This window comes from Chaetodon auriga, chromosome 16, assembly GCF_051107435.1.
Source record: "Chaetodon auriga isolate fChaAug3 chromosome 16, fChaAug3.hap1, whole genome shotgun sequence".
Lineage (NCBI taxonomy): Eukaryota > Metazoa > Chordata > Actinopteri > Chaetodontiformes > Chaetodontidae > Chaetodon > Chaetodon auriga.
Genome location: NC_135089.1, coordinates 20,037,618 through 20,056,448, shown reverse-complemented (window position 1 = coordinate 20,056,448; position 18,831 = coordinate 20,037,618). Strand labels below are relative to the sequence as shown.

The 18,831-nt window shown below is 41.9% G+C and overlaps 1 protein-coding gene across 1 annotated transcript; it reads left to right on the top strand.

The window, feature by feature from the left end:
* Positions 1-1,737: 1,737 nt before the first annotated feature.
* On the top strand, positions 1,738-8,710 carry LOC143334345 (homeobox protein Dlx3b-like). The gene is made up of 3 exons (XM_076753110.1): positions 1,738-2,199; positions 5,322-5,506; positions 7,663-8,710. Exons 1-3 carry the CDS (start codon positions 1,848-1,850, stop codon positions 8,095-8,097), a joined length of 972 nt encoding a protein of 323 aa, XP_076609225.1. The 5' UTR covers positions 1,738-1,847; the 3' UTR covers positions 8,098-8,710.
* Positions 8,711-18,831: the final 10,121 nt, after the last annotated feature.

The window sequence follows — 18,831 nt, the reverse complement described above, 5'->3', positions numbered from 1 at the left end:
TCCAGAAGTGCTTTGATTTGAAGAGTCCCGCAGAGTCAACAGTGACACCTGGTGGTGAGATTAAGTCACTTCTCTGGATGAAATCCCACCGAGGTGACGCTGGCACGAAGTCTTTTTCAATAGCTTCCATGTCATGTGACCTATTGTCTCAAAACCAGGTATCAGAGGCTTTTACGACACTACACAAATAAGACCCACCACATAATGGAGTATTTTAGCGCCTGTCTCGTTTAATATTCATATTTTAAGGAAAAATGGGCAAATTTGAAACATCCGAAACTGACATGAGAAGAGAGAGGAGAGAGCTGGCTCTCCAAATCTGACAGAAATTTACTTAAATTTAAATTTTAAATCAGTAAAGTAGAATATACCTAAATTACAGTATTTTCTAAAAAAAAAAGCATTTTTTTTTCCCCCTCTTGTTTCAGTCTTTGTGAGCACACTGCGACCAGCCGGGATCTGGTGGGTGAGCCACTGAGAAACTGCAGTGACATAGAAAGACACTCGACACAATTATGTAAACAACTTGGTGTTTGATAGAAAAATGTACATATAAAAATGACCCCAATCATATAAAACGTCGACAGATCCAGTGTGATGACTGACAGAGGTTTCCAGGTTCAGTGTGTTGAAATGGACGAGACAGCATTGCAAAAGGCCAAAAAAAAAAAAAAAAAAAGGAAACTGGAAATGTCCCATTTGTAAATGAAGTGACTTTATAGGGTGGGTTTTATTTGTCCAGAGTAGTACAACAACCCTGTGTTTGTTTGGAGTCAATAGGTCACATGACATGGAAGCTATTGGAAAAAACAAAAAAAAACAAAAAACAAAACTGCGACCCAGAGTGAACATCGAATGTCCAACTTCAGCTCGGTTTAAATCCTTCGGTTCATGGAAATGTCACTTTTAGGCCGATGTGTGTGTGTGAGAAGAATATCTGTCATGGCAGCTATTAGTCCGTCGAGTTTGTAACGAGAACGTTTCTCTCTTTCCAGGAGGACACATTCAGGGTCTGTTCAGTCAGATTTGACTGAACCCTGAACCAAATCACTCGTAGCTCATTGATATAGATTCACTCTGTCACACTGAAGCTCTCAGTGTAAATTCTCCTTGTGTTGTCACTACCATGCGCTCACAGTGTCCTTTGGGAATGTTCCATACACCTAAAGGTTTATGGTGGCCGTCCCTCTTCCCTGAGGCATGGGAGAAGCCAGGGCCCCAAGTCAACACATGTAAAGCAGGAAAAGCCGTTTAAAAAATAAGCCTTGATTAACTGTAAATAACTCTCAACATGGGTCGACAGCCGCGCTTGGCTCCCTATCTGCATTTGAATGGGAGGCAGCGGCGTAAAGCTAATGCGTAAACACTCCTTATCACAACACCATTATGCGCGGTTTTGTTGGTAAATCTTTATCTACTCTGCTGAGAATCTCGCATGTTGTTAAGTCCTCGGGATATGTCGAGGTAAATGTTAGTTAGAGGACTTTACGGGCTTGCCAACTGTTTATGCGCTCTGCTGCAGACCCGAGGAGAGGCTTACTGGAGGTTTCTGTGGGGAGAAGAAGGGAGCCAGACAGGCGACAGTCAGCGCTGTCTTGGCCTCAGGGCAGAGGCAGGGAGCGAGCAGGCGAGCCAATGAGAAGGAGACATCCACTCCCCTCAGTCCTGCCCGGCTTGGCTCAGCTCGGCGCGCCCTGTAATTACGAGCTCTAGTTGGGTTGGGCGCCGCCACGGTGGACAGCCCGGCTGCTGCGTCAAGGGAGTTTGGGAACGCCAGCTCCAGACTGTGAGGACTTCTGAACACTCCTGGTTTACAGTCCAGAGCTAACACCAAGAAAAGCCTGAGAATGAACGGCCAATCCTCACCTGTCTTCGAGGAGAAGAAACCTTCCCTCCCCGTTCCTGGGAGCTCCATCTCGGCCGCCAAGGATTCCCCGACCCTCCCGGAGTCCTCATCCACAGATATGGGCTTCTACAGCGGCCAGAGTGCCCTCCACGGCTCGCAGGATTTCTACCCGGCGCAGCAGTCGTACTCAGCTCAACACATGAACCCGTACGCGTACCACCACTATAACTTGAACGGGATGGGTCCAGGCGGTGCCTACCCGGTTGGCAAGGCAGAATACCCGTACCCCCATGCAGCGTACAGAGAGCACGGTGCGTTCAGTAGGGAGGTACAGTCAACGCTGCAGGACAGTGGTAAGTTCCAGCTTCCGCGCCTAAATGTCTACATTACGGGAAGAACTGACCGATCACTGGTCAGAATTTTGGATCAGTTTAATGAAGGAATAGAGGTCAGACATATTGCACAGCCGCTCTCCCTCTTACACACTGCGAAACATCCTCTCCTCCATTGTCCCAGGACGAGAAAAGCCACATTGACCACCTGGCTGATGTATGGCAAGTGCTCATGTCTAGCCATATAAACCCAGTAATTGCGCATGAGTTTTACGCACGAGGAAAGTGAAGTTATTTCCTTTCCATCGGTTTTCCACTGCGTCTCAAACTCTTTTTACGTTGTGTGTCACAATATTTTGAAGCATTTAGATGGTGCTGTCTTTATCTTGAACTCCTAAATCTCCATCATTACAAGATGATTAGTGAGGAGTCTGAATTACAGTGCACTTAAACTGCAGGGGAGACTGAGACACTCTCTCCTATCCCTTATATATTTTATACAGTACATACACCCTGCCACAGTGTCTGCATGACTGAAATATATTGTATAAATTTGTAGTTTTTTCTGATATTAAAGTCATGTCTGTTTTCCCCACCCATGTTAAATGCAGTTGCATGAGTGGCATTTACTGACATTTAATGTTATTTATTGTCTTTTCAGATATGGTTGTTTTTGCTCAGGAAATACCAGTGTTCAGGGCAGATGACCTGTTACTTATCAAGCTGTAAAGATTCAAAATGAAATAAATAAAATTAAGAAAAAAAAGAAAAGAAAAGAAGGAAGGAAAATCCGGCCTCCAGAGTGAATATGGGATGCTAGTTGCTCCTGCTAACAGAATCTTAATTTTATTTGGCTGGAAGAAGAATAAAGTCAGAGTTGTTACAAGAGCAGCTTCTGGTTTTCTGTGCCAGGGATGTCGCAGAGTACGCTCAAATTTTTATAAATTCAAATGGGGTTTGGTGTAAGTGTTGGTCACAACTTCCCAAAATGAACTAACTTTATGACTCAAGGGGGGGCATAGGAGAGGGGGAGGTGTCTGTGGGGGAAAAGGAAACAAGAGATCATTTCAGACGAGATAAAGTTTGAGGTTGGAGGAAAAGGTCTTTGAGTTTGACGGAGGTAAACTCAGCTTTGTCTTTCATCTTTGACATTTGACACCTTGTCATTGACTTGCTGTCAGATTTTATTTTGATAGGGAAATGGAGATCACTGTAAAAGTCCTTGGATGGATGCCACGACTGAGTTCTAACCAGTGACTTTTCAACTTCACCTATGTTAGGCACGAAGAACTAATTCATTAACAAACAGTTGGTTTATTTGCACTAAATAGGTAACCTAAACAGTCACTGCTAACATAAATTAATTTGTCATTCTGTTCTCTGCATAACAAAGATAAAAACTTCTTGTAGGGAATACCATAAGATATTCATGTGATGCCATAAGGCCACTATAAACTCACTACATAGATCCTACATTTACAAGAACATTAAAGACATTTGGAACAACAAACTTCACTTTGGCTCTTTAAGTTTCCCCACAGCCAGACTGTGTTTAAAAACTTTTTTTTTTTTCTGGCTCTTTTTCGAGCTTGGATGGTGTGTCTGTGCAAACTACAGAGGAAAAACAAACTCGACAGACTGGTGTACTGTTTTTGGCATTCCAGTTGGGAGTTGACTGCTGGAAATGGCCCCAGGGGACTTTGGCCCACAGCCATGCACATCAGGTGTCACGACATGTCAGTCAGCCTTGGCCTTTGAATCATCCACTGGGGACGGCGTCTTATCATGCAAGGCCTGTGGCCACACCCAAACTAATAAATAAATAACTAGACAGACACACAGACAGACAGATACATATCTCTCTGTATGTAGATAGATAGATAGAGAGATAGAGAGATGCAAATACCTAATTAATAAAAATAAATAAACTGATAAGTAGAAGAAATATGAATAGCTCAGGGGCATTCCTGGAGAAACAATAGTAATGCTAACATCATTAGGCCCGCAAATGGACGCCCACTCCCCTCAGAAAATTGACATGATGCTCATGAAAGGTTTTGTAAAAAAAAAAAAAAGAGTCAGTTTTCATATTGTATTTATCAAGTTAATTGTTCTAATAATTCCACTTTCTCAACTCCCATCATGACGGTCTAAAGTGCTGTTTCAAAGCCTCCCCCCAAAATTACAATTTTGGATCTGGATTCCTTGATTTCTTTTGGTCCTAAAGTAGTTAAATTTTAAATGTGCTGAGTCCAAAAACACAGGAATCAGCCTTTAAAACACCCACTATGTGTACATGTTTAATTATAGAGTGTAAAGTCTCCTCTAGGTCGCTAAAATTCAGAGAAAAAAAATACTAAATTCATTATGTCAGTGTCCTCAGTGGTAATGTAAAATAATGCAAATTCGAAAAAAAAGTCCTAAAAATATTATATGCATTGTGTAATGACATCATCACCAATAAAATATGATCATTAGTAATAAATATTGGCAAACAATTTCTAAATTTGGAATCATTTTTAATAATGAAGTATGATTATTTGAAAATATATTTTAGTTAAATCTGTTCAGTAAATAACAGAAATAGAAACACGTAAGTGTATTACACACAATTTGTAAATAGCTGTAAATACATATGAAATATAATAATACTCAACTACATTTCCTAGTAGTAATAAATATTTGTAATAATTATTAGTAGTAATTAACAGTAATGATATATTAGTAGTAATAAATACTGTATGCGCTGAACAAATGTGTACGATTGGTTGCATCTCTAAAAGACAACAAAAAGTGGGATACAAGAATAAGAGCACGAACGGGGAGCGATGTGTACGAGCGGGCCTCGAGGCGACATGAAAAGCACCTATAAATCTCTGTCTCCCTCCTTTCCTTGCTCCCTCCCTCTGAATGTGGGAGACACTCAGACCAAAATTATAAGTTCAGAGTGCTGGCGGAATTTCTTTGAAATTTCGGGGTTGTAGTGGCCGTGGCTATTTTTGTGCTACAACTTCTGTGCAGAAACTGCCCTGCAGAGACCTTATACAGATTCATTGCACTGTTTGACGAAAAAGACTTCTTTGTTTGACTTTTTGTCTGTCATAATAGGTTATTACATGACTTTTTACTCTTTCCTCCCGTAGTGAAAGAGGAGCCGGACGTGGAGGTTCGGATGGTCAACGGGAAGCCGAAGAAGATGCGCAAGCCTCGGACCATTTACTCCAGCTACCAGCTGGCAGTCCTGCAGAGGAGATTCCAGTCGGCACAGTATTTGGCCCTGCCGGAGCGGGCCGAGCTCGCCGCCCAGCTGGGCCTCACACAGACACAGGTGAGGCTGCAGGTTTGCGACTTCCAGCGCCATTCAGTAACAGAAATGTAATACAGTGCAGCAAAAATGAGAGAAGACTACGTTTTCTGAAGAAAATTGAAGTGTGCTCTCTTACACAGAAAATAACGTAAAGGGGTGAAAATGCCTCCATTTTTTGCATGTGACACTGAATGGGACTCGCAGTTTGACTTGAAGCACGTAAAGTAATTGAAGTGTCAGCTGAAGTTGAAGCACTGAAAGGAGTTGAAATATCTTTTAAAGTGTAAGAGACCAAAACAGTTGAAGACAGTTGAAATGTGATAGCTGAGAGCATTTGATGTTTCCAGAAACTTCAAACTGAAGCTGTGCATGTAGTCTCAGCTGAAGTCGAACCTCCAGGGACAGTTTAAGTGCGCTGAAAACAGTTGAAGCGTCGATTGATAAGTGACGACTGACAGCAGGTGAAATGCTGGAGTTTCTGGGCTGACAATTAAAAAGTGAGAATTAGTTGAAGTGTCACGTGATGCATTGAAGCTGAAAGCAGACATTCCAGTTAAAGCGCCAGAGATAGTCGAGGCGTGTGCGCTGTAAATCCAAGACCTGAAGAGTCTGCGATCAGCTTACTGTAGGTTTGAACACTGTCATACATACCAATGCAAATGTCTGAAAAGACACTTGAGCTGGGATTACTGACTAATGAATTAAAAGCCATGAAAACGCTGAGCTAACATGATTAAGCACAAAGAGTGGTGACATCTTCAAGTTTGAATGAAGTTTCTTGGCAGACGTATGAATGAGTGAGTGAGAAACTTTGAACATTATTGGCACTTTACAAGATCTATTTTGATTAACTAATCTATTTCTTCAGAATATTCTTATATAAATGATCGTAAACAACCCATACTAAGCTTCTAAGAGAACATTGAAGAAAATAAATTGAGAATAAAATCGAGCTGAATGCAGTGGTGAGTTGTCACTGTCTGGTTTATGTAGTCTTACCCTTTCTGCCCTAATGATTTACTACAATATGACTTATCTTTGCTCGACTGATAAAACACACTTGTGGCATGGGCTGTTTTATCACAGCTGCTGTAAATCATTGTTCATTACTATGCTTGGTTTATATCCACAAGCTCAAAGAAAACAAAGGCATGAGCACAATCCGCCTCATCACCTTATCGTCTCCTTATGGATTCAGTGTTGTTTTTGCAAATAACGACATTACATAATGTTGCATCCCGCTGGCCAGTAACAGTTCTTAGATAGTGTCATGTTTGAATAGCTCAGATTAGGGTAATGAACTGAAACCAAGTGGGACAACAAAATAAATGGATATTGTACTTGCTTGCGCATATCAAGTTAATAAAGCCAGCAGAAAACTTCTTTAAAGCTGCATGACTTGGTGGCAAAAGAACAAGCTGTTGCCAAACAAAGTTCCTATTCACACATCCAGCAGTCACAGAGCAACATTAGCATTCATTTAAAGTTGGATTTCTGCCACGTGATGAATGTAAGCCCAATATTCACTCTCTTTTAGCTCTGTCTTTGGTCTCCACCATTTCCTGAGAAACGCATCTGTCTCTTTAGCTGCTAAATGCTCCACTTTGTTCACCCGCTATGTGCTAACCTTGGCTGTGTGCTGGCCGTGCAGTGCATGATGGCTTTCCCAGAGGTTTTTCACTGAAAACGGCTGCTAGAAACAAGGTTGCTAAAAGTGGAGTTTACAGGAAAGAAACCAAAACAATGAGCAATTAGAGGCTAAAAAGAAGCTTAAGATGCTAAAAAAAGAAAAGCCAGACCAGCGTTAAAGCTGCTATAATCAATTGTTTTGTATTAACAATGGATCAAGGGACTATATATGTGAATTTCAAAGCAGTCAAACCCTCAGAGAACTGCAGTTCCCCTCAGCTCTATAAAGAATTCTAGCATTTTTCAGCTCAATCTTTTGGTTTCATGGTTCGCAGCGTGACTGTTCTGGGCCGCTTCTACCTCATCTCTCTCATTCTCATTTAACTCATTTCATTTGAAAAAACTCATAGTGGGACATTTTGCTGCTAAAAGGTCAGATATTCACCTTAAGTAGTTGGTGAAGACAAAACCAGAGCTAAAACAAGAGCGAATATTGGAAATTTAGTTCATATTGCTGAACTTTCCTCAACACTTCCTTTTCCTTCCAGGTCAAAATTTGGTTCCAGAACCGTCGCTCCAAGTTTAAGAAGCTCTACAAGAACGGAGAGTTTCCGCTCGGGGATATTCCTCTTGAACACAGTCCGGACGCCAGCGATTCCATGGCCTGCAACTCTCCCCCATCCCCAGCTGTGTGGGAAAACAACAGCAGCAACAGTAACAACAACAACAACAACAGCAGCAGCAACAACACAAACGGCAGCAGCAGCAGCGTCAAGAGTAATGCGATGGTGGATCCTACCAGCAGGGGGCAGGGTCCCTACCAGCCTCCAGTTGATTCCTCGCCCGCCTGCATGGGAGATTACACACACCAGAACTGGTACCAGCAGCAGGGGGCACATTTAGGCCTGCCACAGTCTGGCCCGACGCACCACACACCATCAACAGCACCGTCAGGCACACAGAGCATGGGAGCCGTTTATTGAAGCATGCTCTCTGCACAGCAGTGTGACTGGAGCCCTGTGCAAAAACACCAGGGGCGTTTTCTTTGGATGATTTGGAGTGCCAAAAGTACCTGACAGCGATCATCAGACACGAGTCGTGACTGTAAAACCTGACACGCATGTTGTCAGACAGGCTTTTCTACAGTAAATGTGGCCTCACTCACCCTGTTGTCTTCAGCTTTGAAGTTTATGAACTCACAACGTAGAGGTTATCATGGAGATTAGGGGGACTGATGTGGGTTTTTTTTTGGTGCTGAGACTGATACTGACATGTTTCTTTGAAATCACTGATAATATTTTGTATATTTAATATTTTAAATCTGACCATATTTATACCAAAAAATCTTCTCCTGGGAAAGGCCTCTGACACAGCATTTTCACTCTGAAAGTGAATACTACTGAAATTCTTCCAGGCTTTGCCGCCGATGAAAGACCACCACACCAGCATGAGGATCTATAAGGCATGTGAGACTTTCGATTTACACCAAACATGACTGTGTGCGGTAGCTGTGCTCAGACACCACGTAAAAGGTGAACAACACTGAAAGGCTGATAACCTTTTAAAATAAAACATCGATATCGACCCAACACAGGAAACAAACCATGGAGAGACACTGAATTACTCCCTGAAAGGGTCTTTTTCTTTCTTTCTTTCTTTCTTTCTTTCTTTCTTTCTTTCTTTTTTTTTTTTTTTAAATCAGACAGTTTAGAAACTGAATTCAAAGTCATTTTCCAGCAGGAGTATTTTATGAGAGTAACATCATGGACATCACCGTCATGGATTCAGTGGATGATCTAATTCTGTAGCTGCAGCACATTTTACCTGCATTCATTAATTGCTGTCCAAACAATGTTTTCATCCACATAGTTTTTGTCTAAAGGGGTTTATTTCCTGTAAAACACACCTGGAGCAGATTAAAGTAGTGTGTGAACTGGAGCTGGTTTGCAGGTGAAAAGCTCAAACGTGCTCTTGGTGCAGTGGTAAGGCTGGGGTTAAAAATCTACACGACAACGAGCAAGAACGTTGTGTTGTAGGAAGCCTTTTGTAGCTCCAGGGGGAGCTGTGTGAAGTCTGATAAAAAAATGCCTTGTGTGATGTCACTTGAGGCAGAGGTGTGGCGTCAGAAGGAAGGGAGGTTACCAAATGTCTGCAGCCCATTCCTCATGTCTGCTTGAAGCTAACAGCTCCAGGCTACATTAGCTGCTAATAGCATAACACAACTGAATCTCCGACCAAACTGTGGGTAGTATAGGTGCCAGATAAGGATAATTTGTGGAATAAAAAAGATGATACCAGGCCTTGAAATGTTGATTTCACAAGTCAAAAGTATTCACACTTGCTGGTCTTCGCAGATCTTTTCTGCTTTTTAATTACTGTTATTTATTTTGCAATAATTTTGCGGTTTGTACTGTTGGACAAAACAACCAGTGTGACAGTGACACTTTGAGCTCTGGGTGATTGTGACGGCCTCTCTCACTATTATTACAAACCAAACAATCAGTCCATCACTGAGGAAAACAATCAGCAGTTGCAGTTCTACACAAAACCCTCAACCAACTAAAATCCTGCCTTTTAATGCACGATTGATTTGTAATAACATTGTAACATATAACAGTCACAGGGGACATTCTACTGCATTGAGTACTTTTAATACTTAAAGTACATTTTCCTGATTATACTTACATACTTTTACTAGCATACAGTTTTCAATGCAGGAGTATTTTTACAATGTTGTATTAGTACAAAGGATCTGAATACTCCTTGCAGCACTCACTAATTTACGTTTGATGGATTTTTTTGTGCTTTTTAAGGGCTCCTGCACATATTCAGCCTCCAACTTTCAAAAAGTTGGGGAACACATTTCTAAAAAAGAATCGGTGAATACAAAACAGCGGAGGCCAAGATATCCTGATGTTTGGTTCTCGAATTGATCAAGCTCATTGTGCAATAGACCTGCTGGTCCACTATGACAGTGTTACCTTCTGTGTCACCTTGGCGTGAAAACAGGTTCTCCTTTCGATGTCAAGTTAGCAAAAACACTTTCACTAACGTTTGTGGAGAAACATTTCAAGTGACGGTCACAGCTTGGTTAGGTTTAGGAAACATGAAGATTTGAAACACTGAAGATCTCCAGTGTGAGATCCACCACTCTACCCTGACCTCCACCCTTAGGAGGACTTTTTTGCTCTTTTTACTACATTTGTCCTTTGCGCCTGTCATTATTGCCCCCTGCTGGTACTCCACCTTAATACAAATGTACTTTTCACACCTAGGTGAGGCAAAATGCGACCCTGATATATCCTCTGGTTGATCAGCAGGTTTACTGCGAACCCATAATGCAGCTCACTGGCGTCTTTCATTAGTCCCTCCTTGCTTGTACTTCTTTCAAACTCCATGGTGACTTATTAACACATTCTTTCTTTAAGAAAATTGAAATGTCCAAGAGGATGACATCACTATGACATCATCGGGGTCGTTTTATCAGACTTGACAAAGCTTCCCCGGAGTCACAGAAGACATTATACCACTGTTTTCACAGGCTCAGTAGAACTCTTCATGATAACTAAATTGATGCTTATGGGTAAAATTGATGGGGAAGCCCTTTAATTCCAGCTCACAAACACCACAAAGCCCTGACCTCTTAAAAAAACACTATCAAGAGCAAAAGTGATAGCGAGTTGGTGCTAAAACATTTGAAAAAGAAGTTGTATATATATATTCTATTACTGCGTGCTGTACTCAGGTCTTTTATTTATAGTGTCAGCTGTAGATCAAAAGTGGCACAACAGTTTGTGCCTTAGGAGCATTTTACTGTCAGAACATAAGTGAAAAATAAAATGTCTATATTTGAATCAGCTACCAGTGTATTATTTTCTGTGTGTACTTTTTGTGTGGATGCAGAACACACACATGCACACACAAAGGCATTGAAAGTGTGCTGACGGTGCTTTCCTGGTGTGCCTGTCAGAGTGAGTCAGACAACAGATACAGGTTGCACCCATCTATATATTATACACACACACACACACACACACACACACACACACACACACACACACAGAGTGCGTGTAAAGAAGGCTGTGGGAGGTGACAGTGAAGCAGACACTCTGGAGTCTCTGGATACTAATAACACACCGCTGACACAGAGACGGGTGTACACTGCTTTCATGTGGCACACAGTTGGAAAGGGGAGGAGAGATGTGTGTGAGCATGTGTATGTGTGTGTGTGTGTGTGTGTGTGTGTGTGTGCGTGTGTGAGAGAGAGAGAGACAAACAAAATGCTCTCTCTCTCTCAAATAACCAAACCCGCAGGTTAGCCAACAAAAAGAGGGCGTGACGGGGAAGAAGAACATAGAGGGACACTTTGAAACAATGTTACAGATCTGAGTAAAGTCTTTGCCATTTTGTGTGAGATGTTTTGGTCTTTTAAAGGAATGGTGAAGCAAGAACGACCAGCAGAAGAGCAGAAATGCTCTTACTCGCTTTCTTGCTGAGCGTTAGCTAAGAATATTAATACTGCCTTCATGTCTGTATGGCAAATGTGAAGCTTCTGCCAGCAGCAGGTTAGCTTAGCTTAGCATAAAGCAGTGATAGTCAACTGTTGACCTGCAGACCACATCGGGCCCGCCAAAGCTTCCCATGTGTCCTGCAGAACATTAATGAATTAATCTAACACCACCCTGGAAATGAGCGAGAGTTCAGAATTCAACCTGAATTCTGCAGAATTAGATTATTGTCCAACTCTGCACTCCCGCCTCTGTGGACCCGCCATCAAACGGCTCAGTTCCAGGCTGGCCTTTCCCGAAGTCGACAGCAGCACACCGGCTGGACTATGGGAGGTCACTAAGTTCTTGGAGGAGCTAGTTAAGTCAATCCTCGTTGCTCTGATATTTTAAAACAGGCTTCACTGTGTGTAGCCTTGTCTGAATGTGAGGGGTGTGTGAGTGGACAGTGATAAGGGTGGTGGGATGGGACATCGGAAAATGTCCCTTATTTTCAAATCCCAGTGTTGATAGGCGCTGACTGCCACTTGCTAGTGGTAGCTTCATGCTGTATTTATCATATGAACATGAGAGTGATATCTATCTTCTCACGTATCTCCTGGCCAGAAAGTGAAGAGGCATATTTTCCAAAATATTCAAGTAGACTCGTGTCTGGCATCTTTACTGATGTCAGCACATTGGTACTATTACACCTGGCTGCTGATCACTAACAAAGAGTCCTAGTACATAAATCCTCCCTAGACCACAAATTAATCATTTTACATTTCTCTTTCTGCCAAAATGAGGTTGATGACTATCTTAAGCCACTGCCTCACACGATTTCACAGGCAAACGTTGTACTTTCTACTTCTTTGCAGTTGTCTCAGAGCTGTAGCGAACACTTTTAGCTGATTAAGAGTTTGCACGTAGAAAATTTCAAGTCTACGGGCACTCCATCAATTATTTTTGTACGCTTGTCACCCATAATAGGTCAACATTAGCTTATACCAAAGTGTTGGCATAGAGGAGCAGAGTGTATGATCTACTGGGAGGTAACAGGTTTGAATAAACAGATGTTTGAACATCGCTGTGCCTCGCTGGGGTGACGTACGTTACTGTGCAGCAGTTTCCTTATACAAAGTCAGCAACCAGCCTCATCTTTATGCCGTATTTTTCGATGTTGAATCCAAAATGCTTCCTCACATTACCTCTCAGATGGTTTGGCGGCTGGCTAGTTTTGCTCCATTTTGAGGCAGTAGAAACATCAGTTGCCTAGGTTACTGACAGGACAGCTGGGCAGTCAACAGGTCAAATTGACCATCGTCCCCTGCTGGTGTACAAGACACAGGCAACATGTGCTTACATACTAAATATTTGGAATTTGAAACTCATTGCAGATGCCCTCCGTCTTCTTCATAATCAGGAGTGTAGAATGATGCAGACCATCAAGATGGTGGTTAAAAAGTGCTGTGAAGAAACAATGAGATTTACAGTTGGGGAGAGCAAACAGACATCCACATTATCATATCACGTTCACCTGAACTCACAAGTGTGCAGGGTGTGGACCCTAAACCACAGTTTCAGGAGAACACCTCCATGTTTGTTCAGGCTCTTACCTTCCTGTGCTGAGCCCTCAGCTTCCAGGTGTCACACAGGAATGTACGTGAACATCACGGGGAGACAGACGGAGAGGGCAAACAGGGACTTGTAGCAACCTGTGGCTGCTACTGCATAGGAAAAATGGTTTTCACCAAAGTTGTTGTGGGTTTCTGGCTAACATATTATAGTTTTAATAAACCAGTGTCTGACATTCACGCAGCTAATGGGGATAGCATTCCAAAGCCAAACATGCCAGGTGAGCTCGTGATCGTCTCAGGCTCTCAGGTCTCAGGTGAATCTTAGGACCCATCCCGAGTGTCATTTCTATCATCATATAATGTGAAACAAAGCGTATGAGAGGTGAGCTGAGGTGACACCTCTGCTCTTTGGCGTTCACAGGCAGGCTGAAGAGGGTGAGACGAGGTGATGACATCAGCTGAGCGGAGAGGAAAACTCAGCAGCGGAAGGAAAGTTTATAACAGTGTCATGAAAGATTTGGAGCTGACGTTACTTTGCTTTCCCTGCCTCCAGCCATGACTTGCACACTCCGCTTGGACTGATGTGTGTTTTTGAAAGCCGATACTAAAGCGACACCTGTATTTCTTTTTTCTCTTTTCTTTCTTCTTCTCCTTCCTTTTTTTTTCCAGTAGAGGGGACATGGTTTGGGGAATAATCTGAAGCAGACCTTTATATCACCCTCAAAAACTACAACACACCACATCAATTCAGTGACAGGGACACTACTCTCATACATGGCATTTAACCTTTGCTCCCACTTTATACAATCTATATAAAGAAACCCCTCTGTCTTAGAGTCATAACAAATCAGAACGCACTGACGTCCTAAACATTCTGTAACAACCAGCAAAACTTACTTACAAGGGCTTAGAAATCCAATTTAGTCTCCTGCTCTCAGATAGAAAGAAATAACACGTTCATCAGTGAGCTTTGTTATCTTTGGACACAGCCAGACTCACTGTCTTTTTGCTAAGCTAAGCTAACATCTTTACAGTACAGCCAGCAGAGTGGTATCAATCTCATACCAATGTTTTGTCACATCCCTTGATGTCTCACAAGACACACAAGGTGCCCTTTAGTGTCTACACGCCCATGTCAACCCATCCACGGTAATTTCAGACGTCTTAAACCTAACAAAGTATTTTTGGTGCCTAAACAAAGCCCAACCGTTTCACAACGTTAACCAGGTGTTAAGGAGGCTTTGCGGCAGGCGTCTCATGCAGATGCTCAATGCCACCTTGTGTGTCTGCATGAAATGCCAAGGGGTGTGACAACACATCATCGGTATTTTAAGACCTGGGAAAGAGAACAGGTTGTTTGGCAAAAAAGCAAATGAATGTGTTTCTTTCAAATAGAAAATAAAGTCCTGCATTGTTTACTTCCCTGTTTACTTGCTAGCAGTCTTCTTCTTCTTCACTGCCTCTTCACAGATACTAGCTGCTGAGCTGCTCGTGCGGCGACCCATTCGTAGAAACATTGCTTCATAATACAACTACTTCTCATAGAAGCCACAGGGTACATTGTGGTATTGTGAGCAGAATGCAGTGCAAATGCTGTGGGCAGTTTTTTTTCCTTTGTGGAAAATTTTGAGGGTTAAATTAAGAGAAATCATGGACATTAAGCATCCTGAGTCGTTGTCCTTCCACGGTGACGCAAGACACAAGATTAAATGAGCAACTGTTGCATCATTTTTTATCCTCAGTGTCCCATGACTGTGGAGTCAGGACGTTATTAGGATCTCACGTCGTCTGATCCACGCTCAAAAGCTTCTTATAAACCATTACTCTGGTATTTTTTACAGAAATCAAAGCATTTGCACACATTCACTCATAACTACCAATATCAGCCAAATACATCGGTCTAAGTGATGCATAGTGCATGACGCCAACCCCCACACATGCATGCACGCACACACACACACACACACACACACACACACACACACACACACACACACACACACACACACACAAGCAGGGCTCTGCAGTATCTCAGTTGCACTTAAAACCTAAGTGTGCATGTGTTTTTGCACAGCATGGGTCAAGTTTAACAAGCAAATATAAAGTGACCCCTGCTGTTCACGACTTGTTTTAATTAATGTGTTTTTTTCTCCATGTCTCTCTCTCTCAATATGTCTCATTCTATGAATCTCTCTCTCTCTCTGCTTTCTACTCTCTAGGGGGTCACATGCTGTCATCTGCCCAGTAGCAAGTTGTGAAGTTTTCAGTTTTATAGTTTTTACATTTTTGTCCTCACGCAAGCTCTTGAGTTTGGCCCTCCGTTTCCTATTTGTCCTTCACATGCTCTATGTTTATTTTTCTACATGAACAGTATGTTGAGCACAGTTTTTATCCACCGTCTACAGTGAAAATCACCTGGATCCTTTGAAGTTTCTGTATTGGAAAGCACGGCAGATAGCCTCTTGTAATAAACTCTGTTCGCATATTTAATATAAATAAGTCTGTTATTTTTCCTGCTGCTGCTAACAAGTCACATTATAGTCTGTGCTGTTACCGGATACCTGCAGGTCTTAAAAAGTCTTATATTTCATTTTCAAAAATCTTTTCTCTTGCTTGCTGTTGGCAGAAATGCTAGTTATAAAATGTTTTTTTAGCCAATTGCAGGATGTCGGGTGGTGTTACACACCCACAGAGGATAAATGGGATGGTTGTGATGGTGGATTGTGCTGCAGGAGGCTGTGCAACCCTTGTATGTAGAGTTTCAGTCAGAACCACAGACCTAAAGCAAGCACCTTACTGCAAACTACAGGAGCTAGGAAGCTTATTGAAGATTTTATAACATAATGCTTTTAAATGGTTAATCCATTCATCCATTTTCTGCTGCTTATCCGGGTATAAGACACATTAATTCAGTTAAAAATGATTTATTAATATCATTCAAAATTATTGTTATTTACTGCTTTGAAACAATGTGGTATCACACCTACTGGTTTTACATCATATTTTCATACTTTGGTCAGTATGATAAAAGGTAAAAAGTGTATTAAATGGCACTCTTTGTGGTATTAAAATGTAATCTTTTGAGCCCCACAGAACCCCTGTATTAGCTCCCCGAATAATTCATACCGGAACATCACAGGGCTTTGCTTTATCCCCTTTTCTAAACACCTCACACGCAGGGATGAAGTGCTAAAAAACAAACATGCACACAAATAAAAAAAAAAAGGTGTCTTAACTCTATCTTGCCACAGCTACTCTGTCTGTGATGGAGGTATAGATGGACCTGCGGTCTCAGCCTGTAGCTTAAAATCCTCAGTCTGTGGTCTTTATTGAAGATCAGTGTTTGGAATATATCAGAATAATAAAGCTGGGCCTTGGGCCTGTATTGAAGGCGAACAGTACTGAGCCTCGTTGTGGGCTGAGCTGAGGACATTCATCTTTTCGTGTTGTCTCAACTTTCGAAAAAGTGAGATACTCAATATGTGTTCAAGTATCGACACTCGGTGGCAGGAGGAGCACAGGAAAGGTTTATGTTTCAAATGAAAAGGGCGGGAAATAACTTGATATGTATGTCATAATATAAAAGCATAATGACTTTTTAAATGCAATTTATATATATTTACTTTTTCTATTCACAAGCACAGACATGCTAAAGCAAATAATAATCCTGAGGTAGTCCTTAATAGACCAGTAAGGTCTAGAGAGTCTGATTCAGTCTGTCATGCTTTTGTGTTCTGTAACCTGACGTTTAGTTTTACCACAGTGGGATTGAAGACAGGGGCACCTGCTGGCAAAAACATCGCCCTTAGAGGTGCATGTAGTGTGTAGGATTGACCAAACATCCACATTCAGACACACACACACACATGCACAGCTACAGCTGGGGAGTGAAGCTCTGTTGTTGAGATGTGCTGCTGAATTTCAACAGTCTTACACACAAGAAAGGAGACGTGACAGAGAAATGGTGAGAAACTGCACAAGACAAGAGGTTCTGGAGCAGGACGGTGCAGCAGAGAGCAAATTAAGTACTGAAAGGCTTTTAATGCACGTAATTTACTTGTTGCATTTTAAATATTCTTTCTCATATTTTCATTTTATCACTTGCTGTTGATGAGATTAAGTTCAGTTAAAATGGCTTATTGGAATAGTGTAGAGAGGGACTCAGAGAGTTTATTGTTGTGGTCGTTGCTGGAGAATAATATTTCCAGCTGGATGGAGGTGAAGCTGATTTATAGAGCCGTACGCTTCTGTAATCCACTGTCAAAGCTGTAGTTTGCATTTTAATCTTCTTTTTCAGCCACAGGAGAGACAAACCAGAGATAATGACACAAGGCAGGATAGACTGATCAGAATATTTATTATTGTCTTAATAATAGTGATCTTTAGCCACTGTTTGCTTTTCTTTTGGATTCCAGATTGTCCTTTAAAACCCCTCCACTCAAAAATGTGTTCCTTCACTGTGACGTTTGAGCTTCATGTGCCGAGCAACGAAGGATCCTCTGCGCTCACCTTCAACCTGAGTTTAACACGTGGACGTACCAGCAGGATTTTATGACATCACAACGAGTTTGGAGGCCAGTCATGGTCCCGCGTGTGGCTCATACAAATATGATGTGGAAACATGAAACTTCCTGCACACATACGCTGAGCTTTTTAAGTCTTACATAGAGCAGATCAACTTTGAAACAGAGTGTTTTATACGTCTTAAAGCAAGCGTGGGGTGGATGTTTAATACAATCCTCACATGGCAGAGAGTTACTGGTGGTGTAATCATTTATAGGAGATAAGAAACACTATCAGCAGTTCAAAATCTAAAAGTCTGCGCCACTTCTCGGAAGGAAGTTGTTTGTGCTTTCTGTTTGTTTACTCATTTATTTATTTTGTCGTTGTTGTCTTCCTCTTTTGCCCTCCCTTCAGCAGACGCTGTTGTGTTGCCTTGTTCCCTCTGCCCCCGACGGGCTTCCATCAGTTCATTAGGACAATACGACGTGTCTGAAGTCTGTGAAGCAAAGTATTCCATAAAACTCTACGGTGTGAACTTGGCCAGAGGCAACAGGATGCTGCTCCAAGTAGCGGATTAAATAAGACCGGGCCTTCTGAAAATTCCGGTGTCTGGCTTTTTGAAAGAGACTTTTGATCCTCGGAGGTAAAGAGAATAAGAAAAGATGTGTAAAACATAACTAATGAGGGACAGGAGTCCAAAAGATTGTCCAAAAAGACGAAAATCTCTGTTTATCAAACAGCTTTCAGTTTCTCCCAACACCTCCGCTGTGCTTCCTCGAAGGATGAAGGTTTTCCAGAAATGTAAATAAGTGCAGTCATTTATGTTTCCGTGGTTCACTGATATGGTCGCGAAATGTTCAGATTCCCCAACATGTGGTTTCCTTTAAAAAGACTCCAGCCAACTGTCTCCACTGGAGAGGAAGAGGAAGAAAGCGTCCCATGCAAGGCCAGCAGTGTGTAGAGTGCTCCGCTGTTACACGCAGATCTCCTCTGACACACAGCTTGACACTGTATAATATTGTAATTATATGTACTTATATGTCTTCACTGCTTTTAAACACATCTATAAATAGTTGTAAAGCTGCCATGATGTGTCCAGTTCAGGATATTTTTTCTTTCAAAAGTTATTTTAAGGACATTTTCAAAGTTTTTT